This window comes from Zalophus californianus, chromosome 7 (assembly GCF_009762305.2).
Source record: "Zalophus californianus isolate mZalCal1 chromosome 7, mZalCal1.pri.v2, whole genome shotgun sequence".
Classification (NCBI taxonomy): Eukaryota; Metazoa; Chordata; class Mammalia; order Carnivora; family Otariidae; genus Zalophus; species Zalophus californianus.
The window spans coordinates 36,628,758-36,653,003 of NC_045601.1; the positions used below are offsets into that span (position 1 = coordinate 36,628,758).

A 24,246-nucleotide genomic window follows, 5' to 3' on the forward strand; every position below is an offset into this window, starting at 1 on the left:
TATTCCTATCTCCAAGACTATTGGACATTTTTGTAATTTCTATTCTTAATTTTTGACATTGTTTTCTGTTTATTGTAACAAGGCAGTACTCCTCTCACAATTTTGGGCTAGATTCGATTCTTAGGAAATTTGTTCTTTCTTCCTTCCCACTTAAATTTACTGAAAACTACTATTTTCATGGCTGTTTGCCTCTAAAAGCAATTGTTCATAATTGAGGCAGATATTCCCTTGTAGGAGTTCACAGCTGTGAAGAGAAAGTTCTTTCCCAGTGGGTTAATAAATAGGCTTTTGTGAGAACTTACTGGAATATTTTTCCTGATTAAAGAGTCAAAGACTAAGAGTCTGTTGTTCTTGGTGCTAATAGAACCAAAACACCTGCAGCTGAGCATTTACACTTTGGAAAGCAGAACTAACATAAGGCCTTCTTTTGCATAGCGAGTAGTTTGACAGCTGTATTTTTTCTTAAAAAAATTAAAATTCAGACATGACCTTTGTTCCAAATTAGAGGTTTTAACAGTGAAAGCTCATTCAAGTATGCAGTCAAAATAAAATTCATAGGTAGTATTTCCTACACAGGATAGCTTTGTGCATTCTGTTAATGGTGTAATGGATATTTAACTGGCAAATATGAAGCCTTTTACTATGTCCACTGATTTATGTTAACACTCCCCTTCCTTGTTCCACTTTGCTTCTTAATCACCCTATTCATAAAAACCTTGCTTTGGAAAAATGCATCCCTGCTATAGGAAATCATTATTGTTAGTCCAACCCATGCCACTGTCCGCTTTAATGGCATCCCTGTTTCCGTCCTAGTCTCGCTGTTAGGTGTACTGTGAGGGGAGCACGCATAATAAGCTAACCTTCCTGGGTTTAAGTTCTGGCTCTGCCATAGTGGCATGGCTTTGAGTGAGCTATTTATTTAGTCTCTGTGGCTTCAGTTTCCCTCTGTAAAATGGGGAATTACTATACTTCCTCATATGCTTGTTCTGAGGACTAGTTAACACCCCCAACACACATCTCCTCATTCTCTAGTCCCTTGCCCCATTTTTTTTTTTTTTTTAAAGATTTTATTTATTTCTTTGACAGAGAAAGAGACAGCGAGAGAGAGAGAATACCAGCAGGGGGAGTGGGAGAGGGAGAAGCAGGCTTCCCACTGAGCAGGGAGCCTGATGCGAGGCTTGATCCCAGGACCCTGGGATGATGACCTGAGCCAAAGGCAGACGCTTAACGACTGAGCCACCCAGGCGCCCCCCCCCCCCCATTTTTTCTATAGCACTTATCACCACTGGTCCTATATTGTTCAGTGTCTTTTTCTTCTATCAGGAATGTCACCTGAGCCCAGGGTTTTATTTTGGTCATTACTGTAGTCCCACACCTAGACAACCTGGCATAGGTAGTGCTTAGTAAATATTTGCTTGAAGACTGTATAGATGCTGGGTTAAGAACCAATTTTTTCCTGACAACTATTGACCTTTACTATGCGTTTTTGTTTTTTTTTTTTGCCCATAGTATGGCCTAACATTTCCTACTCCCGAATTTTCACTCAATCCAGATTTTCTAATTAGGCCACCACTCACTTTAGAAAGATAATTTGGGCTTCTAGAAATAAGCGTAAAATAAAAACTAAATTCTTATTTGCCAAAGCAAAGGATAAACAAACACAATAAAAATGCTGATAGTTTTCAAAGGCAAATATTAAGGACTGTGTAGTAAATTGAATTGTATACTTAGCCAGATTCTTTGAACTTTCAGGTTTTAATGTAACAAATCTACCTATAAAGATCTATGGAGATTTCAGATTAGATATGAGTAGGACTTTATAACTAAATCACACTTAGTTAAGATGAAGTTTTTTCTTTTCTCTTTTGCAGATTAATGACTGCAGACAGTGAGATCAGATTCGTCCACAAAGAGATGGGTATAATACCAAGCTGGGGTGGTGCTACCCGACTAGTTGAAATCATTGGCAGTAGGCAGGCTCTCAAAGTGTTAAGTGGGGCCCTCAAACTGGATTCAAAAAAAGCTTTAAACATAGGAATGGTTGAAGAGGTCTTGCAGTCTTCAGATGAAACTGAATGTCTGGGAGAGGCACAAGAGTGGCTAAAGCAGTTTATCAGAGGGCCACCGGAAGTAATTAGAGCTTTGAAAAGATCTGTTTCTTCAGGCAAAGAGCTTTGTTTAGAGGAAGCATTACAGACTGAAAAAGATCTTGTAGGAACAGTTTGGGGTGGACCTGCAAATAAAGAGGCTATTGCTAGAAAGGGAAAGTTTAATAAATAGTTTTAAAAAAATACAATGTACTACAAGTAAAACTCCAATGATTAACCTTTATAAAGTTAAATGCCTGAATTATTTGAAGGCTACTTTAATCATTTTTTGAATAGCTGAACTCATACTATCAAGTAATCTGAAACATTTAGCTAAAATACACACTTTTGGCTTAAAAGTTATCAATTCCCACAGCAGTTCTTACCCTATAACCAACCCCAATTTTTAAAAGGAAAAACCTTTCCACAAAACCTATTCTTGGGGTGTTGTCTTACCTGGAAATAATTTACAAAAATAATTAACCTTGCACTGAAGAAGAAAAATGGAGAGGGGTCAGGGACAAGATAAGAAAAGCTATGATCAATCATTTTCTTCTGCTTTAAGCAGCTGCGGGGTAAAGATTTGGGGAGGAGGCGCCTGGCTGGGTCAGTTGGTATGGAGCAGGTGACTCTTGATCTTGGGGTTGTGAGTTCAAGCCTCACACTGGGTGTAGAGATTACTTAAAAATAAATCAAAAATAAATCTTTAAAAAAGAATTGGTCAATGGCTCTTTTAGTCCTTATTTTTTTATGGTTCTTTTGAATAAAAATGCTTCCCACCTTACCTTACCCTCCTACAAATCTGGAGTCTTATTTGATATTTTAATAGTTTTCTTTACTCTCTACTAAACAATAGCCATCATGTGGAAAGTCTACTGACTCTACAAAATTGGCCATTATGTGTGTGCCGTGGGATTTCCGAACTAGTAAGTACTACTGTTTACGTAGTAATAAAATTAAACTTTACATCAAAACTTCCTAAGATGTCAGAGGGACTCATGAAGCATCCTGTAACATTTGCATATGTTAAAGTAGCTAACCTTTCTTTTCCGTAACTAGCTATATTTTGAAAGTAGACTTAATACAAATGCACAACTCAAACTTTCATGATCATCTCTATAATCCAGGCTTTAAAAAAAATATGTAAGTCAAAGAATTAACTCCCAATTCTAACCTATCACAACAAGAGATTAAAAGATAATTTCAAAGTAGTGACAGTTTTTATTTGCTATGGTAACATTCAAGTCACATTTGAAAAACATATTAAAAATAACTTGCTTATGCTTCAACATGATCCTACTGTTTTGAATTAAAATATATTAAGACAAACTCACATTACCATTTTTCAGATCCAAATTCTGGATTACCAGGTTAACCCAAGACTTCCTATTTTGCCACAGATTCTACATTTTGTGTAAAGTAAATTTGTGTCTACTAATGCTGTTTAAAATAAGCCTACCCATTTAATTCATTAGTATCAGACCACTAATGAAGACTGGCAATGAACATCTAAAATACATGTCTCTACTATCAGTTATGTAAGAAATTTAAGTCTCACGAGCTTTAGGTTTATTTCCATACATACTTATTCCATGCAATTGCTTGTTTAAATAGTCTCTGAAAAAAAAAAATCAAACTTTCCTGAGCAGGTGACTAAGCTGAATACAACCAATTCAAACCACTACCTGTTTATTGACCTTTGGCCACAAATGTCAAAATGTTTCCATCCTCTTTCCAGACTCAAACAACAGACAAATTATTTTTGATAAACTCTAGTATTTATTAAATTATAAATTCTGTAATCAAAAAGAAAAATGCAGATCAAGAGAAACCTCAAACTACAAGGACTAGACAGCAAAGCCTATGGGAAACGCCATGAAGTATGTTACAGACAAGATTCTGAAACGTGAGTTATTGGCTGTTTTCTTCACATTTCCATTTCAGTAACTTTACTATTTAATAGTTGTTATTCATCTATTTTAAAATCCCAGATTCCCATCTATTCTCACATTAAGCTTCCTGTTCATACCAATACAAGACATCTCATAGGTGCCAAATTTTAGTAATGGTTTTACATCAATCCATGCAGAAAAATAAGACACAATGCAAGAGTCAGATGAAGACTGTTAATGCACAGATAATACACACACGCTGGCCAAAAGAACTGAAGAAATTTAAAAAAACTATAAAATAGACATCAAGAAAACGGGGTTATTACTAAACAGCTCTCAACTATTAACGCCAAGTTCCTTATATTAAATAAATTCCTCAACAGAGACATGTTAGACATTTTAATTTACAGGTCTGTCCTCCCCATACCCTTTCCCACCCGAACTCCCAAAAATGCACTACCAGGGATGAGTATAATGTTATGTGGGCAGAAATTTACAGATAACCATTTTAACTTTGAGCATGGAGCTGAAGACTTTTATTTAAACTTCAGTTACTGTGCACTGTCCATCAGGCCTTCTAGATCTGACACCAGCATTCACTGTCCCACCCCCTGCTACTGATCGATCAGGATCTGATAGATCAGATACTGTCTGGTTTGCATTAGGAACCAAAAGTCTCTGTTGGGTCAGGGAGTGTTGTGCAACAAGTGCAGATACATCCTCACCATCACTACTGGCGTCTGATTCGGTTTCTTCAGTGGACGCGTCTGGTGCCGGTAGCCTGCCTGAAGATGGCGACTCATGATCTTCTTCTCCTTCCCCCCTATGACTCCTTTCAGCTATGCTGTCTCCACCGAGTTGCAAATGAGCAAAAGAGTCTTCCAGAGAAGTGCTTGCATCAGGGGATGGTGTTGCAGGGCTTGTTAACTGACCATCTACTGATGTCAGGGGCCTTACGGAAGACACTAGAGGCTGAACGGAAGAAGCGCCACTCTGTGCGGAGACACTGTCTGCTCCATCAGCAGAGCTCTCTCGCGCGAGGTTTACAGTATTAGCATCACAGTCCAGCCTAAGTCCAGCTACTCCCTTCTTTGGTATATCTATTATATCCCGCTTAATCTTCCTGCGACGTCCATGTTCATTTCTCCTGTATTGAACCATATTTTCAAGATCAGCAACATACAGAAACCCAGCAATTAACATTTCAGTGCTCTTTTTACCTTTGGAAAAAGCATCTTCCAGCTCTCTACTAGTGCGCTCATCGTACTGCCACCACCCATTTCTTCCTTCATAATACCATGCATATTCACCATTTCCTCTACTCGCAGCCTTGAGTTCTTCTGGTGACAATAAGGTTGGCTTGTCAAGGAAATCTTCAGGAATTTCTTGTCGACAGAGGGCACATCGCTTTCCAAGCCATGAAGCTCCCTTTACACACAGATAGCAGAAAACATGCTTACAAGGCAGACTGACTGGGTGAACACATGTTTGCAGACAAATGGCACATTCAGGGACAGTTAGAGAAGGTGCAGTATTCGCACAGGACTCATTCGCTTTCCTGTTCGTAGGAAGCATGTTTATCGAATGATCAATTTCACCACAGCCAGCCATCCTAAGAAAATAAGAGAAAATACATATAATATTAAAACTGTATTTCAACTCTTCCAATATCTTAATTCAACAACTCAGAATATTATTAAGCACCTATTATATATGTGTGCTACACAGTGGTTTATGGGAAAGCAAAAATGAAAGCCCACCTGCTTATGGGGAAGACTGACATTAACAAAATAAACACACATCAATGTAACCATGCAATTCTGGTAAGTGCTAGGAATGAGAAGTACATGGCGGTAAGCCCTAGATCTAGATTTCTAATGGTCTATTTTAGATTTCTTCCTGGATGTCTTGAGGGCAAAAAAAACCCTGAAGTCATAATCTGTTTCTTCTTTACTCCCTAAAAGCTCCCCACCCCCAATGACACCATTATCCATCTGCTTTTTCAAGCCAGAAATCCACCACTGAAATTGCCCTTCTCCTACTGCTTGTATCCAAAACATGAGCAGGTCTTACCAAGTTTATCCTAAGTATCTCCTGAATCCACCTACATTTCTACCCTTCCCTAGTCACCAAGTAAATACTGTTTATTAAATTACTGAATATGCCTCTTAATTGGTCTAGCCTTACCTCTTGCTTCAAAAGTTGGATTTTAGGATAAAGACTAGGATCTGTAAGCCCTGCAATGGTCCTGCCTCCCACCTCCCACACCAGCCTCATCTCTATCAGACTTCCCTTCCCCTTGATCAGGCTTCCAACCACACTAGCTACTCCCTTCAACAGGTTTTCTCTGAATGAACATTTCTTCACTTCCTGCCTTCCATATCCCCCATGGACAAATTACTACCTATCATATCCCTCCTGAGAAAGTCTCCATGACTAGGTCAAATCACCCTTTTTTTTTTTTTAAATTTCTTACTACCATGTACTTCTCTCATTCCTAGCACTTATCAGAATTGCACTGTTAGATTTATGTGTTTGTTTATTTTATTAATGTCAGTCTTCCCCATAAACAGGTGGGCTTTGTAAAGGCAAGAAACAGATCATTTTGGCTCGTCTCTGTATTCTCATACAAGACCTGGCAGATAGAGAACAAATATTCAGCTAAGAAAATGAGTATGTTTTTCAATGAAGAATATAAAAAAAAATACACGTTCTGAATTTTATTTTACTTTATTTTTTTTTTAAAGATTTCATTTATTAATAAATAAAGGGGGAGAGAGCACACATAAGCAGAGGGAGCGGCCAGCAGAGGGAGAAGCAGGCTCCTCACTGAGCAGGAGCCCGATGCGGGGCTCAATCCCACCTGAGCTGAAGGCAGATGCTTAACCGACTGAGCCACCCAGGCGTCCCTTTTATTTTACTTTAAATAACATTAACCATCTGGTTGACAAACTTTTTTTTAAAGAATTTACTAACACATACCTTGGGAATGTATAAAAATTCTGTCAGTGCACTTAAAGATCAGCCCTGAAGCAGCACACAAAGACTATAATGATAAATTGCAGATGGCCAAGGGAGAAAGGATAACGTGAAATAAGGCAGCTATTATACAAGGAAATCACTGCCAGATAAGAAATCTAAAAACCTGAGTCTCCCTCTCCCTTACTCTTCTGCACCCAGTTAAATCCAAAGTCTAAATTTCCTTACCTACAAATCAGAGTTTATAAAACTTAGGTGAGAATAGCCAAAATACACAAAAAAAAACAAAAACATCAAATGAAAACACTTTGTAATCACTGAAGCTCCACAAATGTTACAATCATGTAAAAACAAGGGAGAAAATGACATGAATATTGAGGCTGCCCTAAAGCAGAAGAAGAAAGGGAAAGAAAGGGACGAGATTTGTCCAACTGGATGGTATCGGGCTTAAACACTCACATAAATTTGTTCATTTCTGCCTTATTGAGTCAGATGAACATTTATTAAAAAATTACCATATCCATATACAACACTGAGTATTGATGGATCCAAAGATACACACCTACTTTGTTAAATAAGGAAACATACATGCAAGCAAAACATAATCACAATATGGCCTAATTCCTACAGTAATGTGTTAGGATGCTTATTAAAAGTAATAATGAGAGATAGGTGAGAAGATGGACATAGGCTAAAAGTATGGGGTGCAGAGGTGGCTGGGGAGTGGGAGAGATTGAGGTCAGAGCCACATACATGGCCCTGAGTCAAACAAGCAACGGAACAGCAAGAGATGAAGGTATAAAGGTAATCAGAAGCCAAATCATGAAGTCTTTGTGTGCCCTGCTAAAGAAGCATCTGATTTGATTTTATCCCATAGTACTAGGAAACCACAGATATTTTAAAAGCACAGAAAATGATAGAGGAAGTGCACCAGTGATACGTAAATAGAGGTAAAGGTCTCACAGAGATTGGCAACCACTAATTAACTGCTGCTTAAAATGAATGACAATCTCTCTGTACCAGTTGATTCTGCTGTTTTAAACAAGGAATATTTAGCATTTAATCACCATAAGGACTTCTGCCATTTTCCAAGATCAAGCATTCAAAAATGGGTACAGCGGTTACAAAAGGTGTAGTCAGTAAAAAATGTTTACTATGCTCATCAAAACTTGAAAAACAATCCTCTTAGGTTTTCATCACAGCACATCCAGTCCAACAATCCATTCTCTTACTGCTTTTTTCTGTGGCCCTGGTTCCTCAATAGACAAGGTTCAAAATGATAGCAAGTTTTGGAAAAGATTGTACTTATCTAGAAAAGGAAGTGGCACACAGTCTCAGGGAAAGAACTGATCACTATGCAGTACTTGATTTCCAAACTCTTTTTCAACCTTTAATTCCATTTCCAATCAATTCCTTTACCAGAAACTCTAAGTCACACAAACTAGTAAAGTACAACTTTTTCCCAACCTATGGTAAGTTCTACCTGATATGAACTCTTCATATGTGTTAGGCATTTAGAGGAGCTTCAAAGTATTTTGAGATAAACCCTTGCCTTCAAAGATCTTGTAACTTAACAATCTAAGTTATAAGTGAAAGTGCTTGCTTCTTAACTGGTTAATTAATGCTGTCTACCTATTTCCCCTAAAAAGAACTGGCCATGCACAATACATCTTGTTAGGCTCCCCACAACTCATATGTATTTCTTAAATACAAAATCTTAATACTTCCCAAAGTGACAAGAGACAGAATACCACATATTTCAATTTATATTTGGCAAAACATTCAGAATACTTTTGTCTGTTCCAGGTAACTTTACATTGTGGTAACAGTGTAAAGTACATGTACATTAAGTCTATGTACATTACTTTCAATTCTGCCAAATATAAGCAGCATGTCATATACCTATAAGAGGTTTTTAAAAAATCACACACACGGTGCTTCTGGGTCTTCAGCTTTCTCATCAGTAAAATGGGGATAATTCACGTTCGAATAAAAATTATTGTAAAATGAATAAATTAAATGAAAGCATAAACCTGCATATGAAAGCCTCTTTTAATTCATCAGGTCCTATTGCTACATTTATATTTTTATTTATCTATTTATTTTTTAAAAAGATTTTATTAACAGAGAGAGACACAGCAAGAGAGGGAACACAAGCAGGGGGAGTGGGAGAGGAAGAAGCAGGCTTCCCACTGAGCAGGGAGCCCAATGCAGGGCTCGATCCCAGGACCCTGGGATTATGACCTGAGCCAAAGGCAGACGCTTAACGACTGAGCCACCTAGACGCTCTCTACTGCTACATTTAAACCTCAGTGTAACTTTAAACATTTTGGGAACAAAAAGAACTAAACTGGCTACAGAATGGGAGAACAATATGTATATTCTTACATCCCTTTCCATTTAGGTTAAAAAAGTTAGCTGTCAATGAAATTCTTGAAAATCTTTTATATCTACATATTTATTTAAAGCTCCAATTAAGAAGAAGAAAATAAGAAAGCCATCCATCCATTTTGATACTATTCATAAGACAAAAATGGAGAAGGGCTAATGCTCATCCGTACTTGGGGAAAAGTAAAATCTAAGCTGAAAAAAGTCTGATGAGTCACCTATACGTGGTTCTTAAGAGACATGAAAATGAATGAATGCCCAAATTAAACTTGTAGAGAGAGCAGACAAAAGGCCCAAACACAGAACCTTCGATTATTTCAATATTTACTAATGAGGCAAAACAGCTTACAAAAGATTTTAAGTGGTCAGAGACAGATGGGGACTAAAGAGACACCACCACCAAAAAAGCTACAAGGGAGACATTTGAAAAAAAGAAAAGTCAAGCAAGGAGAGGACTTAACAAAAGTTAACTATTAAACTCATGAAAATTTCCACTTTTAGAGTGAAATGTATGGTGCAAAAGTTGGGAGCACCACACATAATTAGCTATTTTGATTTCCCAGAGACTATCAAGCCTCCTGTCAGTAACTTTTTACTCAGTCAAGACAACTTTCTTTCCCTATTCCCCCAAAGACTATTACACAACTTCTCCAACTTCTTAGTTTAGAGATATCCTGGACTCCTTTATCATTAAAAAATTAGGTAAGAGTGAATCCCGGAAATTTATCTTTATCTTCACTCTACCTTATCATCATTCCTCTTGGCTCAGGATGGGACACCGCTAGTTGTTTTGAAAAGCTAACCCCTCAATTTCTGGTGTTAGTACCATCCCAATTCCCTCAAGATTTTGGTTAATATTCTCTATCCTTAAATTACAAAACCAACTACCACGCTTAGTCTAATGATCTCTTTCAGTCTCAACATATTTGATCCTATTGCACTGAATGATATGACCACCAACTCTTTTTCTAAAACTTTATACTATGCATTTCCATGATGGTACTCTCTCCCAATTCTCCTATTTTGTTTTCTCTTTTCTCTATTTGCCCTTAAGTAACAGTATTCTTCACAAAGGCCCTGTGTGTGGCCCTATTTTCACAGTACATTCTATGTCTAGACAATCTACTGAGTATTTCAAATACATATACCACTGTGACTCCCAAAATCTAAAGTCCAGAACCATGCCAACTGTGTTTCCAATCTGTATTCAAATTTACCTCAATATTCTCCAAGAACCTGAAATCAAACAGGACTAAAACCAAAATTATCAGGGGCACCTGGGTGGCTCAGTTGGTTAAGCGATTGCCTTTGGCTCAGGTCATGATCCTGGAGTCCCAGGATCGAGTCCCATATCGGGCTCCCTCCTCAGTGGGGAGTCTGCTTCTCCCTCTGACCCTCTTCCCTCTTGTGCTCTGTCTCACATTCTCTCTCTCTCAAATAAATAAATAAAATCTTTAAAAAAAATAAAAAATAAAAATAAAACCAAAATTATCTGCTCCTAAACCTTCATTCCTCTTTCCTTTTTTTTCGATCTTGCATAAAACTTAGAGCCATCCTCCATACTCCCTTATTCCTTGGCCATTTCTCTTTTCTGTGACAGAAACTTTAGAATGTGTCCCCTTCATTCCCAAAGCCTGTGATCCCAATTCTGGCTTCTTGGACACACTTTTGTACTAACCTCCTAAGTGGCCTCCCTGACTTCAGTCCTTTCTCCTCCTCATCCCTTTTTCTCAGGTCATGTCTAATTAGTCTTCTCTCCAAGCCTCAACAGTTTTCTACTGCCTACATTATCTAATACAAATTCCTAAGCACTGGCTTCCAAGTACATTGACAAAGCCTTTAGAGTAAAACAGACTTAGCTAAAATCCTGGCTCCATCATTTATTCTCACTACACTGACCTAGAAGAGCATTTCCAAAATTTCTCCAAAAGTAAGAATTAGCTGATGTGCTCTACCCTGGAAATTTGCACATGTCTGCGTTACAGTCTAAAAAATGTGTTTTTAACAAGTGCCCCCGGGATTATTCTCAGAGAAATTTGGAAAACACTGACCTAGGGCAAATGACTTCATCTCTCTAATTCTGTTTCTTCACCAGTAAATGAGCTAATTACGATTTTTCAGTGATTAATTTCAATAATCCAAATAAAATCAACAGTAAGTACCCAGCAATACAGCAGGTACTAAATATTCACTCCCTTTACCAACTCTGAAGTCTCTTTCTCCTTATCCCATTTTGCTACATGGGACTGCTCCTGACTCCCCTAAGATGCCCTGATATTTAGACAACTGTGCCCCTCCCTCATTACCTTGGCTTAAAAAATACCTCCTAATTTTCTCAGCTTGGTAAAATTCTATTTATTCTTTAAGATCAAGCTAAAACTTCTTCTCACTCTGAACCTTCAGATGGACTAAATCCTCTCAGTTCCAAAACCATCTTATTGTTACCTCAATATGGCATTTCTTCCACTGTTTAATTAATAATTATGTTTCACTTCCTAGACCATAGTCTAGTCCCTTGACGGCCAGCACCTATAATATTTAACCTACATATATATATATATATATACACACACATATATATGTGGTTTTTTAAATATGGTTTTTAAGTCTATATATAGAGAGACCTTATATATATAACAGCAGATAACATATGAACAAGATTAAATAAAAGATATTTGTCCCAATTTTAAAGAAAAATACAGGTTTCATTTTTCTTTTATCAAATTCTCAACACTAAGAATGATATTGCCATACTTTTAGTATATAATTAAAGCATCATATTGAAAAGAAGATAGCAATAGTTACATGTCAAACTGAGAGAACATGTGAAATAGTATCTACAGGTTGGATAATGTTCATATTAACTTGGAAGATAGAAATACGATGTTCATCACGTAAAAATATCAAGAATAGAATGATGTTCAAAATGGGCACAATCATGGTAATGTAGTATTTTAAAGCATATTTCACAAAAACTAAACGATAGGAAAACATAGCTGGTAAAACTGGGGCCTAGAATGAATTCAGTATTAATTAAAATGCAATATACTAAATTTTTAAAAAATCAATTAATCTAGGGGCGACTGGGTGGTGCAGCTGGTTAAGTATCTGACTCTTGGTTTCAGCTCAGGCCATGATCTCAGGGTCGTGAGATCAAGCCCCATGTCAGGCTCTGAACTCAGCGCAGATTCTGCTTAGGGCTCTCTCTCTCTCTCTCTCTGCCCTTCCCTCCCCTGCACACTCTCTAAATAAATCTTTATTTTAAAAAATCAATTAATTCAAAAAACACTTTAATTTAGTGAAACAAGCTTTTAAAAGTAAATGTTTTTAAGTCCTATTAAGTCTCTCTTATTAATAAAAGGTGATATTGTCTGCCTAGTTTGGTTTTAAGTAAGTTACTATGTTAAGAGAAAGTAGAACCTAGAAGATCTAAAAATCTTTCCAGTTTTTTACCCTACGAGAAAATTCTTTTGTCTTCAGTTTCACTGACTTTTATAGAAATTTTTCCTGATAAGATTTCTGGATACCTACATTAACAGTAATTTAATGTGAATAAAATTACTAACTCAGTAAAACATCTAAAACAATACAAAACGCTCATTGTGTATAATTAGATCTAAATATAACATGTACTTGGCTTACTGCATTTTATCAGTTCATTTAATTTACTCCATCTTTGGGACAAACCATGATGCCATACTTACATTTCTATTACAAATCCCACAGCTGTCTGGCACAAAAACAAAAGCTCATCTTCACCGGCAGTCAAACAGTGTGTGGTATTTTGTCTTCCACTGCTGGTTCATTCTGTGCTGCAAGAGAAGTTATTTCATCAACTTCTATACAGACTAATTAAGATCAATAAAATTAGTCAATTATGTATGACCCTTTAACAAAATTCAGTGGCAAATTTTAGCTTAGAAATGACAAAATTTCCAGACACTGCTATTCAACACAGTACTGGAAGTGCTAGCTGGAGCAATTAGACTAGAAAAAGATATGAAAGCCATACAATAAGGTAAGGAAGAAGTAAAACTATCTCTGTTTGCTATATAGAAAATCCCAAGAATCCCCAAGAAAACTACTAGGGGTAATAAATTCAGCAAAGTTGCATGTTACAAGCTCAATGTACAAGTCAGCTGTGTTTCTACATCTAACAGTCAACAATCCAAAAAGGCAATCAAGAAAGCATTTTAGAGAATGCTCAAAAATTTCATTTATAATAGCATCTAAAACAATAAAATGCCTAGGAATCAACTTAACCAAGGAGGGGAAAGACTTGTACACTGAAAACTATCAAACATTGCAGAAAGAAATTAAAGGAGAGCTAATTAAATGGAAAGACAACTGTTCATGGACTGGAAGACTGAAGATGACAATACTAAACAAACTGATCTATAGATTCGACATAATCCTTATGAAAATTCCAACAGCTTTTTTTGCAGAAATGGAAAAGCCAATCCTCAAATTCATATGAAATTGTGAAGGGCCTAAAATAATCCAAAACAATCTTGAAAAAGAACAAAGTTGAAGAACTCACACATCGCGATTTCAAAATTTACTACAAAGCTACAGTAACCAAGTCAGTGTGGTATTGGTACAAGAATAGGCAAATACACCAAAAGGAGACAGTCCAGAAATAAACCCTTACTTGTAGAGCCAACTGATTTTTAAAAAGGGGTGCCAAGTCCATTCAGTGGGAGAAAGAATAGTCTCTTCAACAAATGCTAGGACAAGTGAACTGCCACATGCAAAAGAATGAAGTTGGACCCCTACTTCACACCATATACAAAAACTAACTCAAGACAGACCAACAAACCTAAAAAGAGGTAAAACCATACAACCCTTAGAAGAAAACAGAGGGGTTTATCTCTATGATGTTGGGTTTGGCAATAGATTCCTAGATATGAATGACACCAAAAGAAAAAACAAATTGTGGACTTCATCAAAATTAAAACTTCTGGGCATCAAAGGACATTGTCAAGCAGGTTAAATGTCAAAATGGGAGAGAATCTTTACAAATCATATACAGATAAGGGTTTAATATCCACAATACATAAAAGAATGCCTACAACAACAAAAGGACAAAAGATCTTTTTTGAATGGACAAAAGACTTGAGTAGATACTTCTTCAAAGATGTAGAAATTGACATTAAATACATGAAAAGATGCTTAACATTATTAGTTATCAGGGAAATGTAAATCAAAACCAGAAGGTCACTTCACATCTATTAGGATGGCTATAATTTAAAAAAAAGGGAAAATAATAAGCATTGGCGAGAATGTGGAAAAACTGGAACCCTTGAACAGTGTGTACACATGGGAATGAAAGATAGTCCAGCCACTATGAAGTTTGGTGGTTCACCAAAAAAATTAAACAGAATTACCATATAATCCATCAATTCCACTCCCAGGTATATACCCAAAAGAATTAAAACAGGGACAGAAACAGATACCTGTACACCAATGTTCTTTGCGGAATTATTCACAAAAGTCAAAAGGTGGGACACAATCCAAGCACCCATCAGCAGAAGAATGGATAAACAGAATGTGGTATACAAATACAATGGAATATTATACAGCCATAGAAAGAAAGGAAATTCTGATACATACTATAACATGGATGAGCCTTGAAAAAGTATTACGCTAAGCGAGATAAGACAGACACAAAAGGAAAATTTTGTGATTCCACTTAAATGAAATATTGAAAATAGGCATATTGAGAGACAGAAAGTAGATAAGTTACCAGGGGCTAATGAGAGGAGCAAAAGAGTTATTGCTTAAAGGATACAGAATTTCTGTTTAAAATGATGAAGTTGTGGAAATAAATAGTGGTGATGGTTGCATGACATTGTAAATGTAATTAATGACATTGAATTGTACATTTAAAATGGTTAAAATGGTGAATTGTATGTTATTTATATTTTACCACAATAAAAATGTTTTTAAAGTGAAACAGGTTCTATATGGACACATTAGCCCACATGCAATGTATTCCATAGCCACTGCCTTTCTACAAGGAAGTAGTGTGTGCAAAGACAAAGCCATCACATTAACTAGAACCTCCTGCTATTTATATGTATATCCAAGTTTACAATCATTAAGCCAAACTTCTCTCAAGATGCCTCTTATTCAGGGAATCCAGAAGCACCAACCAAAACATCATTTCAGCCGTTAATCCTTTCTTCTCTTTTAGGATTCTCTCCTGCCACTTCAGGATGCCCAGTCAGTGCAGGACGCACATCATACTACATAGAACTCAGAATCAAGCAAACATGATGACTAAAGAGATCGTAAGCCTCACAGTAACAGCAAGAGGGAAGTCTTTCTTTGGAGGCTCATTACTAACTACATAATCCTCTACATCTCTTCTAGATTAACCTTTAAGGCAGTGACTTAATTTTCACTGTTCCTCATCCTCTCCATCCTAACTCCTGACACATCACTATGAGCCAATTTAAATATGACCCATCTCAACTCCTAACTCTGAGGTTCTTAAAACTTGCCCCACTGAGGCTGCTTATTAGAGATACACATTCTCAGGCCCTACCCCTGGAGATTCTAGGCCAGTAGACGTGGATGGCGTTTAAGCCCAGGAATCTCACTTTAAGTGAAAGTGATGCAGGTAATCCATCAAATCCAATTTGAGAAAAACTGTACGTTTTCAATTCCTAAAATCCTAAATTCAGTGAAATTTCACCTCCCTGTCCATCCAGGAACAAAATATGATGTATACATTTGGAACTAGAAGCCACCTAAAGTGCTGCCTCTCTAAAATCTTAATCTCACTCTTAGATTACAAACTCTGGTCCTTACAGCTAATTTACTCATTCCCACATCTACTCTTTAATTTCACAAGGATCTCTAGGTTCTTGACAGCCTCCTTTTCTTTAGTCAGTTCCCAGTCTCATTTCTTTTCCTGCCCAATCTGGAGCCCAACCATTTTAACTTCTTTCTTAACAGAATACTTGGCTTTCACATCTGTCTCTCTACACATTCTCCACAAACCCCCATGTCTGCATGAATCTTACAAAGTGACATCTCAGCTTCCATGCTTTAATCAAGGAATGCAGATGGAGAAAAACAGAAAATCCTTTTTCTCATCTCCTCTCCAACCAAATCCTGTCAACTTTTATCCTTAACACCTTTGGAATCTATCCTCTACTCTCCTGCCATTGCTAGTGTCCTAGTTTAGACATACATCACCTCTCACCTGAACTACTGTCCAGTCTATCCTGCTTCAGTAACACCCCTCAAATTTATTCACTAAGCCTCTGAGTGATATACTAAAAAGGCAAAATGTGCCTCCCATATGCAAAGCCCCATACTGGTTCTCTAGCCCATACAATAAAGGCAAAGCTCCTAAGGACAGCATTCAAAGGCTTTAATGACCTGAAACCTAAATCTCTCTCTAGTCTTACTTATCTCCTACCACCACTCTCACAGATTCATAATCTAGTTATACCAAATTATTCATACTTCTCTAAACCTCTCTTTATAGTTCTGTACTTCCTCCTCCTGGTATAATCCATCTCTTTTACAGCTTATGAATGCTACCATTCTACCACTTTCTCTACTTCCCAAAAATCGTTCCCTCCACTATATTTTGTACATTCTTCTATTACTGAAGTTATCCCATACACTGAAATTACTTACTTGCTTTTGACCGTTCTATTAAACCATCAACCTCCTGAAGATAAAGACTGTCTTTTATCTCTAAGTGGCTAGTAAACTGCCAATCAGTTTTTGTTGACTTCAAGTGTTATTTCTTAGATGAAGGAAAAATTTCCTAAAGTAACTGTTGAGAAAAATACTGAAATAAATTTATTCACATAACACATTTGAGTTCTGTGAACAAGGCACCCAGCCACAAAAGATATAAAGATACCAAGTTCTAATCATTTCTTTAAAGAGCTTAAAATACAACAGGGGGAAGTTAATACATTTACAAATATAAGATTCAAGCCAACTTTATATCTTTTGACAAGCTCATCATTTACCTAAGGTTTTGTTCACTGGCAATGAATTCTCCAGAATGCAGATAAAAAACCAAGAATAAAACCAGTTTTAGTAAATCTTGCAAGCTACAGTGACTTTTTCCAATTCCTACATACCATGGTTAATTTTCAAAGTGGACTCTAAATGGATAATTATGGTTGGGGGGAAGAAAATAAACTAAAATCTATGTAGTATTCTAGATCCTAGCTATGCAAACTGTGTCCCCAACCAACTAAATCAGCATTTACTTGGGAGTCCCTCACAAATGAAAAATCTGGAGCCCCATTCCACCGACAGAATCAGATCTCCAGGTGGTTCATATGTATACTAAAAAGTTCATGAAGCTCCTGATAACCTCAAACAACCCTGTAAAATCTGACTACACCCATTTTATAAATGAGGAAACCCAAACCCAAAGGATTTAATCCCAAATCACAAAGCTATCAATATTGGGAGATGGGATTCAAACCCAAGCGTTTCTTTAAAAAAATCTTTTCTTCAGTGTACTGTATCTCAGAGAAAAGGTCTAGAATAGCATCATCAAACAGAAATATGATGCAGGCCACATTTATAATTTCCAATTTTCTATTAGCCACATGAATAAAAGGAAACAGGTAAAACTAATTTGAATATTTTATTTAACCCTAAATATTTAAAACATTACCATTTCCAAATGTATTTAATATAAAGAAATTATTGTGATATTTTATATTCTCGTGTGTGTGTATAGTCTTTGAAATTTGGTGTGTATTTTACACATATAGCACAACTCAGGTCAGACTAGCCACGTATCAAGTGCTCAACAGCTCTATGTGGCTAGTGGCTACCATACTGGACAATGCTGGTTTAGAATGTCTTGCATATTAACAATTTTTAAAAATACAAAACTGGCAATTTACCACCAGAATTGTTGAATAAAGAAAATGAACTCCATGTTACTTTATCCACACCTGTGCTGGCACAGATTAAAAAGAAAACTGCATGTTGTGTTGTAATCAAAATTGACTGGTTTCAGTGATACCAATTCTGCCAAACTGATCCATCCACTATAACCTCTGACAATTATAAAGCCAAGTGGGCACAACACAGGGAACAGTATGTAATATTCAAAATGGTCATATGTAGTAGTCCTTAGAAAATTTCTACATTTGAAACCAAAGATTTTTTTTAAATGAGGGGAAAGAGAGGCTTTTGCTTTCATCCAAAGATGTAAGACAAAATTTCTAACTATTAGCCAGAATTTGGCAAACCATAAATAATTCAAACATACATAATTCTCACTTCAATGAATGATTTATAAATTATATACCAAACTAAAATTTACCACAGTATTTTGATACGCAAATACCAATTAGTGAATGGGTTAAGGTTCTTTCTTTAGGTGAAAATTTATACAGAAAAGAACTATTAGGAAGGTAACATAAAAAGAGAAAAGATTTGAAACTACATTACATATTTCTGCCTCTTAAGAATTCTGGGGAAAAAAGGTGACAGACTAAATTTCAAAATATATAAAAGACTTCAGAGATTGTCAGTGAATTTAAGTCATTTACCCACTCAACCAATTAGTAAGCAAGTATAACTGAAAATGAAGTAATACCGTACTATTTATAATTTGTGACCACTCAACAAATTCACACTTCTATTATTTGCATATGCTGTTATCTTCTCTGAAAATATCTAGGATTAATTACAATTCCACTTTTCAAGTCAGTCACAAAGTCAAAAAACCATCATTTTTTTCCACATAATACATTCAAATGATTATCTTTTTAAAAGAACTAATCAAAGAAAAAGATAAGTACATAAGTTAAAATTTCAAATTATAAAGATTTGAAGACTTCCTGTATTTTTCCAATTACTGACAGCTGCTTAATAGTTTTTACTTTTTTTAATTCAAAATACACAAAACAGGAAATGTTCTATATAAAAGCTAGCAGTGACAGAAAAGAAAAATACTTAAAACTTTCTAACTTGTGGTATACAAACTCAAAAAAAAAAAAAAAAAGGAAAAAGCAAAGACCACTGAAAGAATAGAGAGACGGGGTGTAATTCAGCAGATCCATCTTAATATTTCTTGAGAAAGAGTCTCAAATTGAGAGAGGTAAATAAATGCCCTAATGTTTCCATTTTTAGCTTTCCCTCTCATCCCCTGCTAAAACTCAGCTTACAGAAAGCACAGGTCATACTGGGAAACAAAAGTCTTCAGTCAAAACTCATTTCAACTAAATGGGGGCCCATACTTGACACTACACTATTTTATTTTATTTTTTTAAGTAGGCTCCACGCCCAGCATGGGGCCCAAAATGGAGCTTGAACTCAGGACCCTAAGATCAAGACCTGAGTTGAGATCAGGAGTCGGACACTTAACCAACTGAGCTGCCCAGGAGCCCCAACACTACACTATCTTAAAGAATTACTTCCCTTAATGTTTAGTACTTCCCTTAAACCTTAAAAAACCTTAAAAAAACTGTATGGCAATCTATGACCTTCACAATCTTCACATTCAAGCATTAAACCTTTACATTCCCCCCACCAACTGTGGCCTTTGCATTTTATTTTAAACAAAACATGAAATGTGAACGTGAACAAATACTTTTAAAAATCTTATCACACAGAAGTTTCACAGCCAGCAGCCATTTTGTAAATGAGAAAGGCTCTGTTACTAATATGTGTGACCCTGGTCAAGTCATAACTCCCATGTTACTTCACCCTATTCAGTATTTCTGTAATTCTAAATACTTTAACAGGAATTTAACAACAGGTTTTATTTTAATTAATCCAAAAGTTAATAAGCCATAAACACTAAATATTCCATAAACAGGCACAGGTGGTTGTAGAAGAACGTTAACAAAATGGTTCCCATATCCACAAAGATTATTCCTAATCCAACCTGTTGTTTCACAAATTCATGTTCCTTAGGCACAATCAAGAACCAGGTACGGGAATGGAATAAATGGTCAGCACCCTCTGTTACTGACGCTGGAAAAAAAAAAAAACACTGAAATACCCAGCTGACTATGTCAGGCATTTCATGCCAATAAATGGCTAATACATAAAATAATATTCTCTAAGCAGACTAATATTGTGAAAAGAAAAGACTGAATACTAACTTTTTCTTCTATACTAAGTCAAAAAAATCATTTCTGGATCCTTTAAAAAAATCTGTCCTATTCTTCTAACAATTCAAATTGGTGGAAACTGTAACAAAATACTTTACCAGTTGACACCTGTCTCCTAAAAGAAAAAAGCCATTTCCTTTTTCGACCTCCTGTCTGATGACTATTTGGAAAAACAGTTTCCCTGATGACCAAGTTTTTCACAACCATTAAATAACAAAAACCTTCAAATATTTACCATTACTTTTATTCTTCCCAGAACTTACATTGGCCCATTTAAAACATAAATTCTAAATCAAAGAGTGGGCTTAATAAAATATTCCAATTTAAGATACACAAGGCTAAAGCAAACACATCCAAAAATCTATTTCTAGTGTAGCTTTCACTTTTCTGGTTTTCTCTTTAGAAAGAGAGTCACTTGACCTATTTTCATGTGTTTTTAGAGCACTCAGACACTCAAGACAAACAGTATTTGCTGGTCAGGAAAAAAGCAGAGTGACCATCATAAATCCTTTTATTTCTGTGGGTCATGTTCTTCATGTGTCCTATATTCCACGTCTTTTTAAGAGTCTAAACATAGATTCATTTGTTAAAAAGACAAAAAGTCTTAAGTCCTCTAATTTCTGTAATTATACACTGCTTTCAATGCCAGTGTTACACTTTCACATCCTATTTAAAAGTACACACACTGGAGGGGAGGGAGTGTGCCCAGGCACCTGAAATGTCAAACTATAAAGACAACGCTATTTCTGTCATTTCTTGGCGTTCTTCTTCCCTCAATTCCACAGTTTCAGTATTACAAAAATATTACTAAAAATATTACTTAAACAAAATGTAAGTACTTTCGAAACTTGAAAAGTGTCACTAAACTGGCACTTAGGGAAGAAAATAAAAACATATACGAAATGGTTAACAAGAGAAGGCTCTTGTTGTCAAAATGTGTGTGTAAACTCAAAACAATTTTGCAGCCTTCTCTAGACTCCTACGGAAAATAAAAGAGTGACAACAATGGAAGACCCGTACTCTTTTAAGATGGGGTTGGTGGGGGGGGGGGGGGCGAGGTAGGGAGAGAACTCTACACAGCTACCAGAACAAAGCAACAGCCTCCGCTTTTAAGCGGCACTGAGGTGTGGTTTTTTTGTTTGCCTCAACGGGTATCAGGAGATCTAATTGTGCCGATGATTTACTAATCATCCAAACAACGAGAACACGCAGCGCTGGGTTTAACCAGGGCAAGGTGGAGGGACTGCTCTTCCTGTTAGGCAAGACCCAGACACTGAGCAGAGGAGGAGGTAGAGGGAAGAGAAGGCAGCAGCCAAAGACACTCCCGGAAAAAGACAAAATGCAGAGACTGAACGCCCTAGCTGCGATCTGACCCAAGGCCCGGGCAGAGGCCTCCACACGGGAAGACAGGGAGCACGATACACTTCAAACCACAGCCGCCCCTAAATCTCGAGGCCGGAAGGGGAGACTAGAGGCCTGACACCACCGCCAAGGGGAGAAGAGAGGGACCTGGTTGCCACCAAAGGCAGAGACGAGGACCCCGGCGGAAGAGGCTGCGCAGTAATGGCCGCTGCTCCGCCTCTCGCACCCCGACCGTGACCAGCTCCGGGCCGTCGCCCAGGGCAGGGGCTGCGGCGGCCGCGGACAACGCAGCGCCCGTCACAGTCTTCTTGCCTGCGACAACAGCCAAGGTGGGGGCGGCGGGAAGGGCTGAACTGCCCCATGCCGCCTGGACGCAGAGAGCCGCGGCCGCCCCGGCCCAAGGGCGTCCAACTACATACCGGCCCCTGACCCCGCCGCCGCCCCTCTCAGGCCCGGAGCGCAGGGCCGGCCCGAAGTGCGTCGCGGCTAGAGGTGACACCGCGAGCCATCACGCCTTTCCCTGAGTTAGGATGTTGCAGTGGCTGACTCTGACCCTTCCCCGCGAGAACTTCACCCCGACTCCCACCTCTCTAGCCGCAGCCGCGGCCGTCTCGTAGCCTTTCCTCTTCGGCCTCCGGAGCCCGCAGCGGCCGGGAACGCGCGCGGCGGTCACATGACCGCCCGTCGCGTCGCGGGGGGGCGGGGCCGCGCGGGGCGGAAGTAGAGACTTGTCCTGGGGCGCTCGCGCCAGCTGCTCCGCGTGGTGTTTCTTCGCGACCCAATCCTGAAGCGAGCGGTTAGGTACCTACTTTTTTCCTGCCTTTGGAGACCTGCAGTTTCTGCCTGGATCGTTCTAACTGCTTTGTATTATGCTTTACTTGTAATTAGGTGCCGAAGATTGAAAGAATGCAGGTCCACTAGAGATTTGGGGCAAAGGAAGTAAGACGCGTGTAGAACCAGCAGGTGGTGCTGCTCCGAAGCCCGGCTTGGAGACTCAAGAGAAGCCTATGGGCGCCTAGCTGGATTTTGGGGTACAGGGTCCTTGGCAGAGTACTGCTTGTTCTCTTAACAACCACAACAAAGGGGTCCTTTGAGAGTTCTGTCTAGTTTATTCACCGTCTGAAGGATTGAGCAATTTAATCGGAAAAAAAATAGATCTTAATTTCCTTTTGGACCCATTTTTCTTAGACTAGAGCATAGGAAGCTGGAAGAAGAGATTAATCAGAAGAATCTAAAACTAAAGGCATGGCTTATCTTGTTGCATTCGTGTGGTTTAAACGTCAAAACCTTGGCAGTATCCTCCATTACATTTTAGCACATACATTGTCTTTCTTGGAACTGACTATATTTTCTCAATTTATAGTAAAATGAAGGAATAGCATGCGTTTTGTCTTTAAAAGAGTATATATTCCAACATTCCATGGCAGTATCTTACTTGCAGTACTGTTGCATTTTGAGATGTCATAAGCTGTTTACTTAAGGCTGGAAATTTTTAGTGTCCATATATATAGACATGTTTACATTTTCTTTTATTCTTCTGAAATCAATATATTTCAAGGTTCTTATTCATATATATTAATATATAACTAGTTCTTGAAGAGTGTCATCTAGCTCAATGATGCTTCATGTAAGCAAAACAAGATTTTTTTATAACTTCTGTAAGTGTAATGTTGTTGAAGAGTATGTTCTCCAGCTTTAAGCTTAATCCTGTCTTTATGTTCTCCTCAGCCATCCAGTCTTACCCCCTATCCTACACACCCCATGAACAAATGATACCAAAAATCTTATATATACTTGAAGATTCTAGCTTTAAGATATAATATTAACTAACTGAACGCCGTCATTCTAAGTGCTTTACACATATTAGCTCACAATAAACTATGAGGTAGGTACTATTGTTATTTCCATTTTACAAAAACAGACACAGCTGCGATTTGAATCCAGGCAGGGACCGTGTAAGAGTTCACTTAATCCAATGCTTATTTTGTCAAGTAAGAAATAGATATAACAAGTTTAAATGACTTACTTAAAGTCTTTGTTGTTCAAGATAGAATGGGGTCAGAACACGAGCAATGTTTACTGATCTGTAAATACTTTTAATGTAGAAAAAGTTATTCACGAGTCTTCCATTGCTCTAGGTGTATATTTAGAACAGTTTCTGTAAATAAATATTATAATTGATACTCTATCCATCTACACACAAGAAAAGAATTAACAGGAATCTCACTACAATGCCCTTTAAGGCTTCGAATCGTCTCTCAGCCACACCTATAATCTTAAATCATATCAGTGAAAAACTCCATCTTTCCGTATCCAAACCCATCTTTAATTCCTCTTTCTCTTATGTCCCTTATCCACTTTGCAAATAATCTGTTGATTTGTCCTTCAAAACACATTCAGAAAAAGGCTACTTACCAC

At 37.5% G+C, this 24,246-nt stretch overlaps 2 protein-coding genes across 11 annotated transcripts in view; one reads left to right on the forward strand and one right to left on the reverse strand.

The window, feature by feature from the left end:
- Window positions 1–2,280, forward strand: part of ECHDC1 (ethylmalonyl-CoA decarboxylase 1) — a 58,667-nt gene extending 56,387 nt beyond the window's left edge. For all 6 annotated transcript variants that reach the window (XM_027601662.1, XM_027601661.2, XM_027601660.2 and 3 more), the window contains one exon: window positions 1,872–2,280. In XM_027601662.1, coding sequence (XP_027457463.1) covers window positions 1,872–2,280 — 409 coding nt within the window. The remainder of the gene's footprint in view (window positions 1–1,871) is intronic.
- Window positions 2,281–3,846: 1,566 nt separating this feature from the next.
- RNF146 (ring finger protein 146) lies at window positions 3,847–22,527 on the reverse strand. 5 transcript variants are annotated; one of them, XM_035728316.1, is made up of 3 exons: window positions 22,415–22,527; window positions 13,051–13,153; window positions 3,847–5,591 (listed from the first exon to the last, which is right to left on the reverse strand). In XM_035728316.1, coding segments are annotated over exons 2-3 (1,074 nt in total). In that variant the 5' UTR covers window positions 13,053–13,153; window positions 22,415–22,527; the 3' UTR covers window positions 3,847–4,519. The 5 variants fall into 5 exon arrangements, with proteins under 5 accessions (XP_035584209.1, XP_035584208.1, XP_035584211.1 ...); XM_035728315.1 differs by having other exon boundaries at window positions 13,051–13,158; window positions 22,415–22,525; XM_035728318.1 differs by lacking the exon at window positions 22,415–22,527 and adding an exon at window positions 22,248–22,264 and having other exon boundaries at window positions 13,051–13,158.
- Window positions 22,528–24,246: the final 1,719 nt, after the last annotated feature.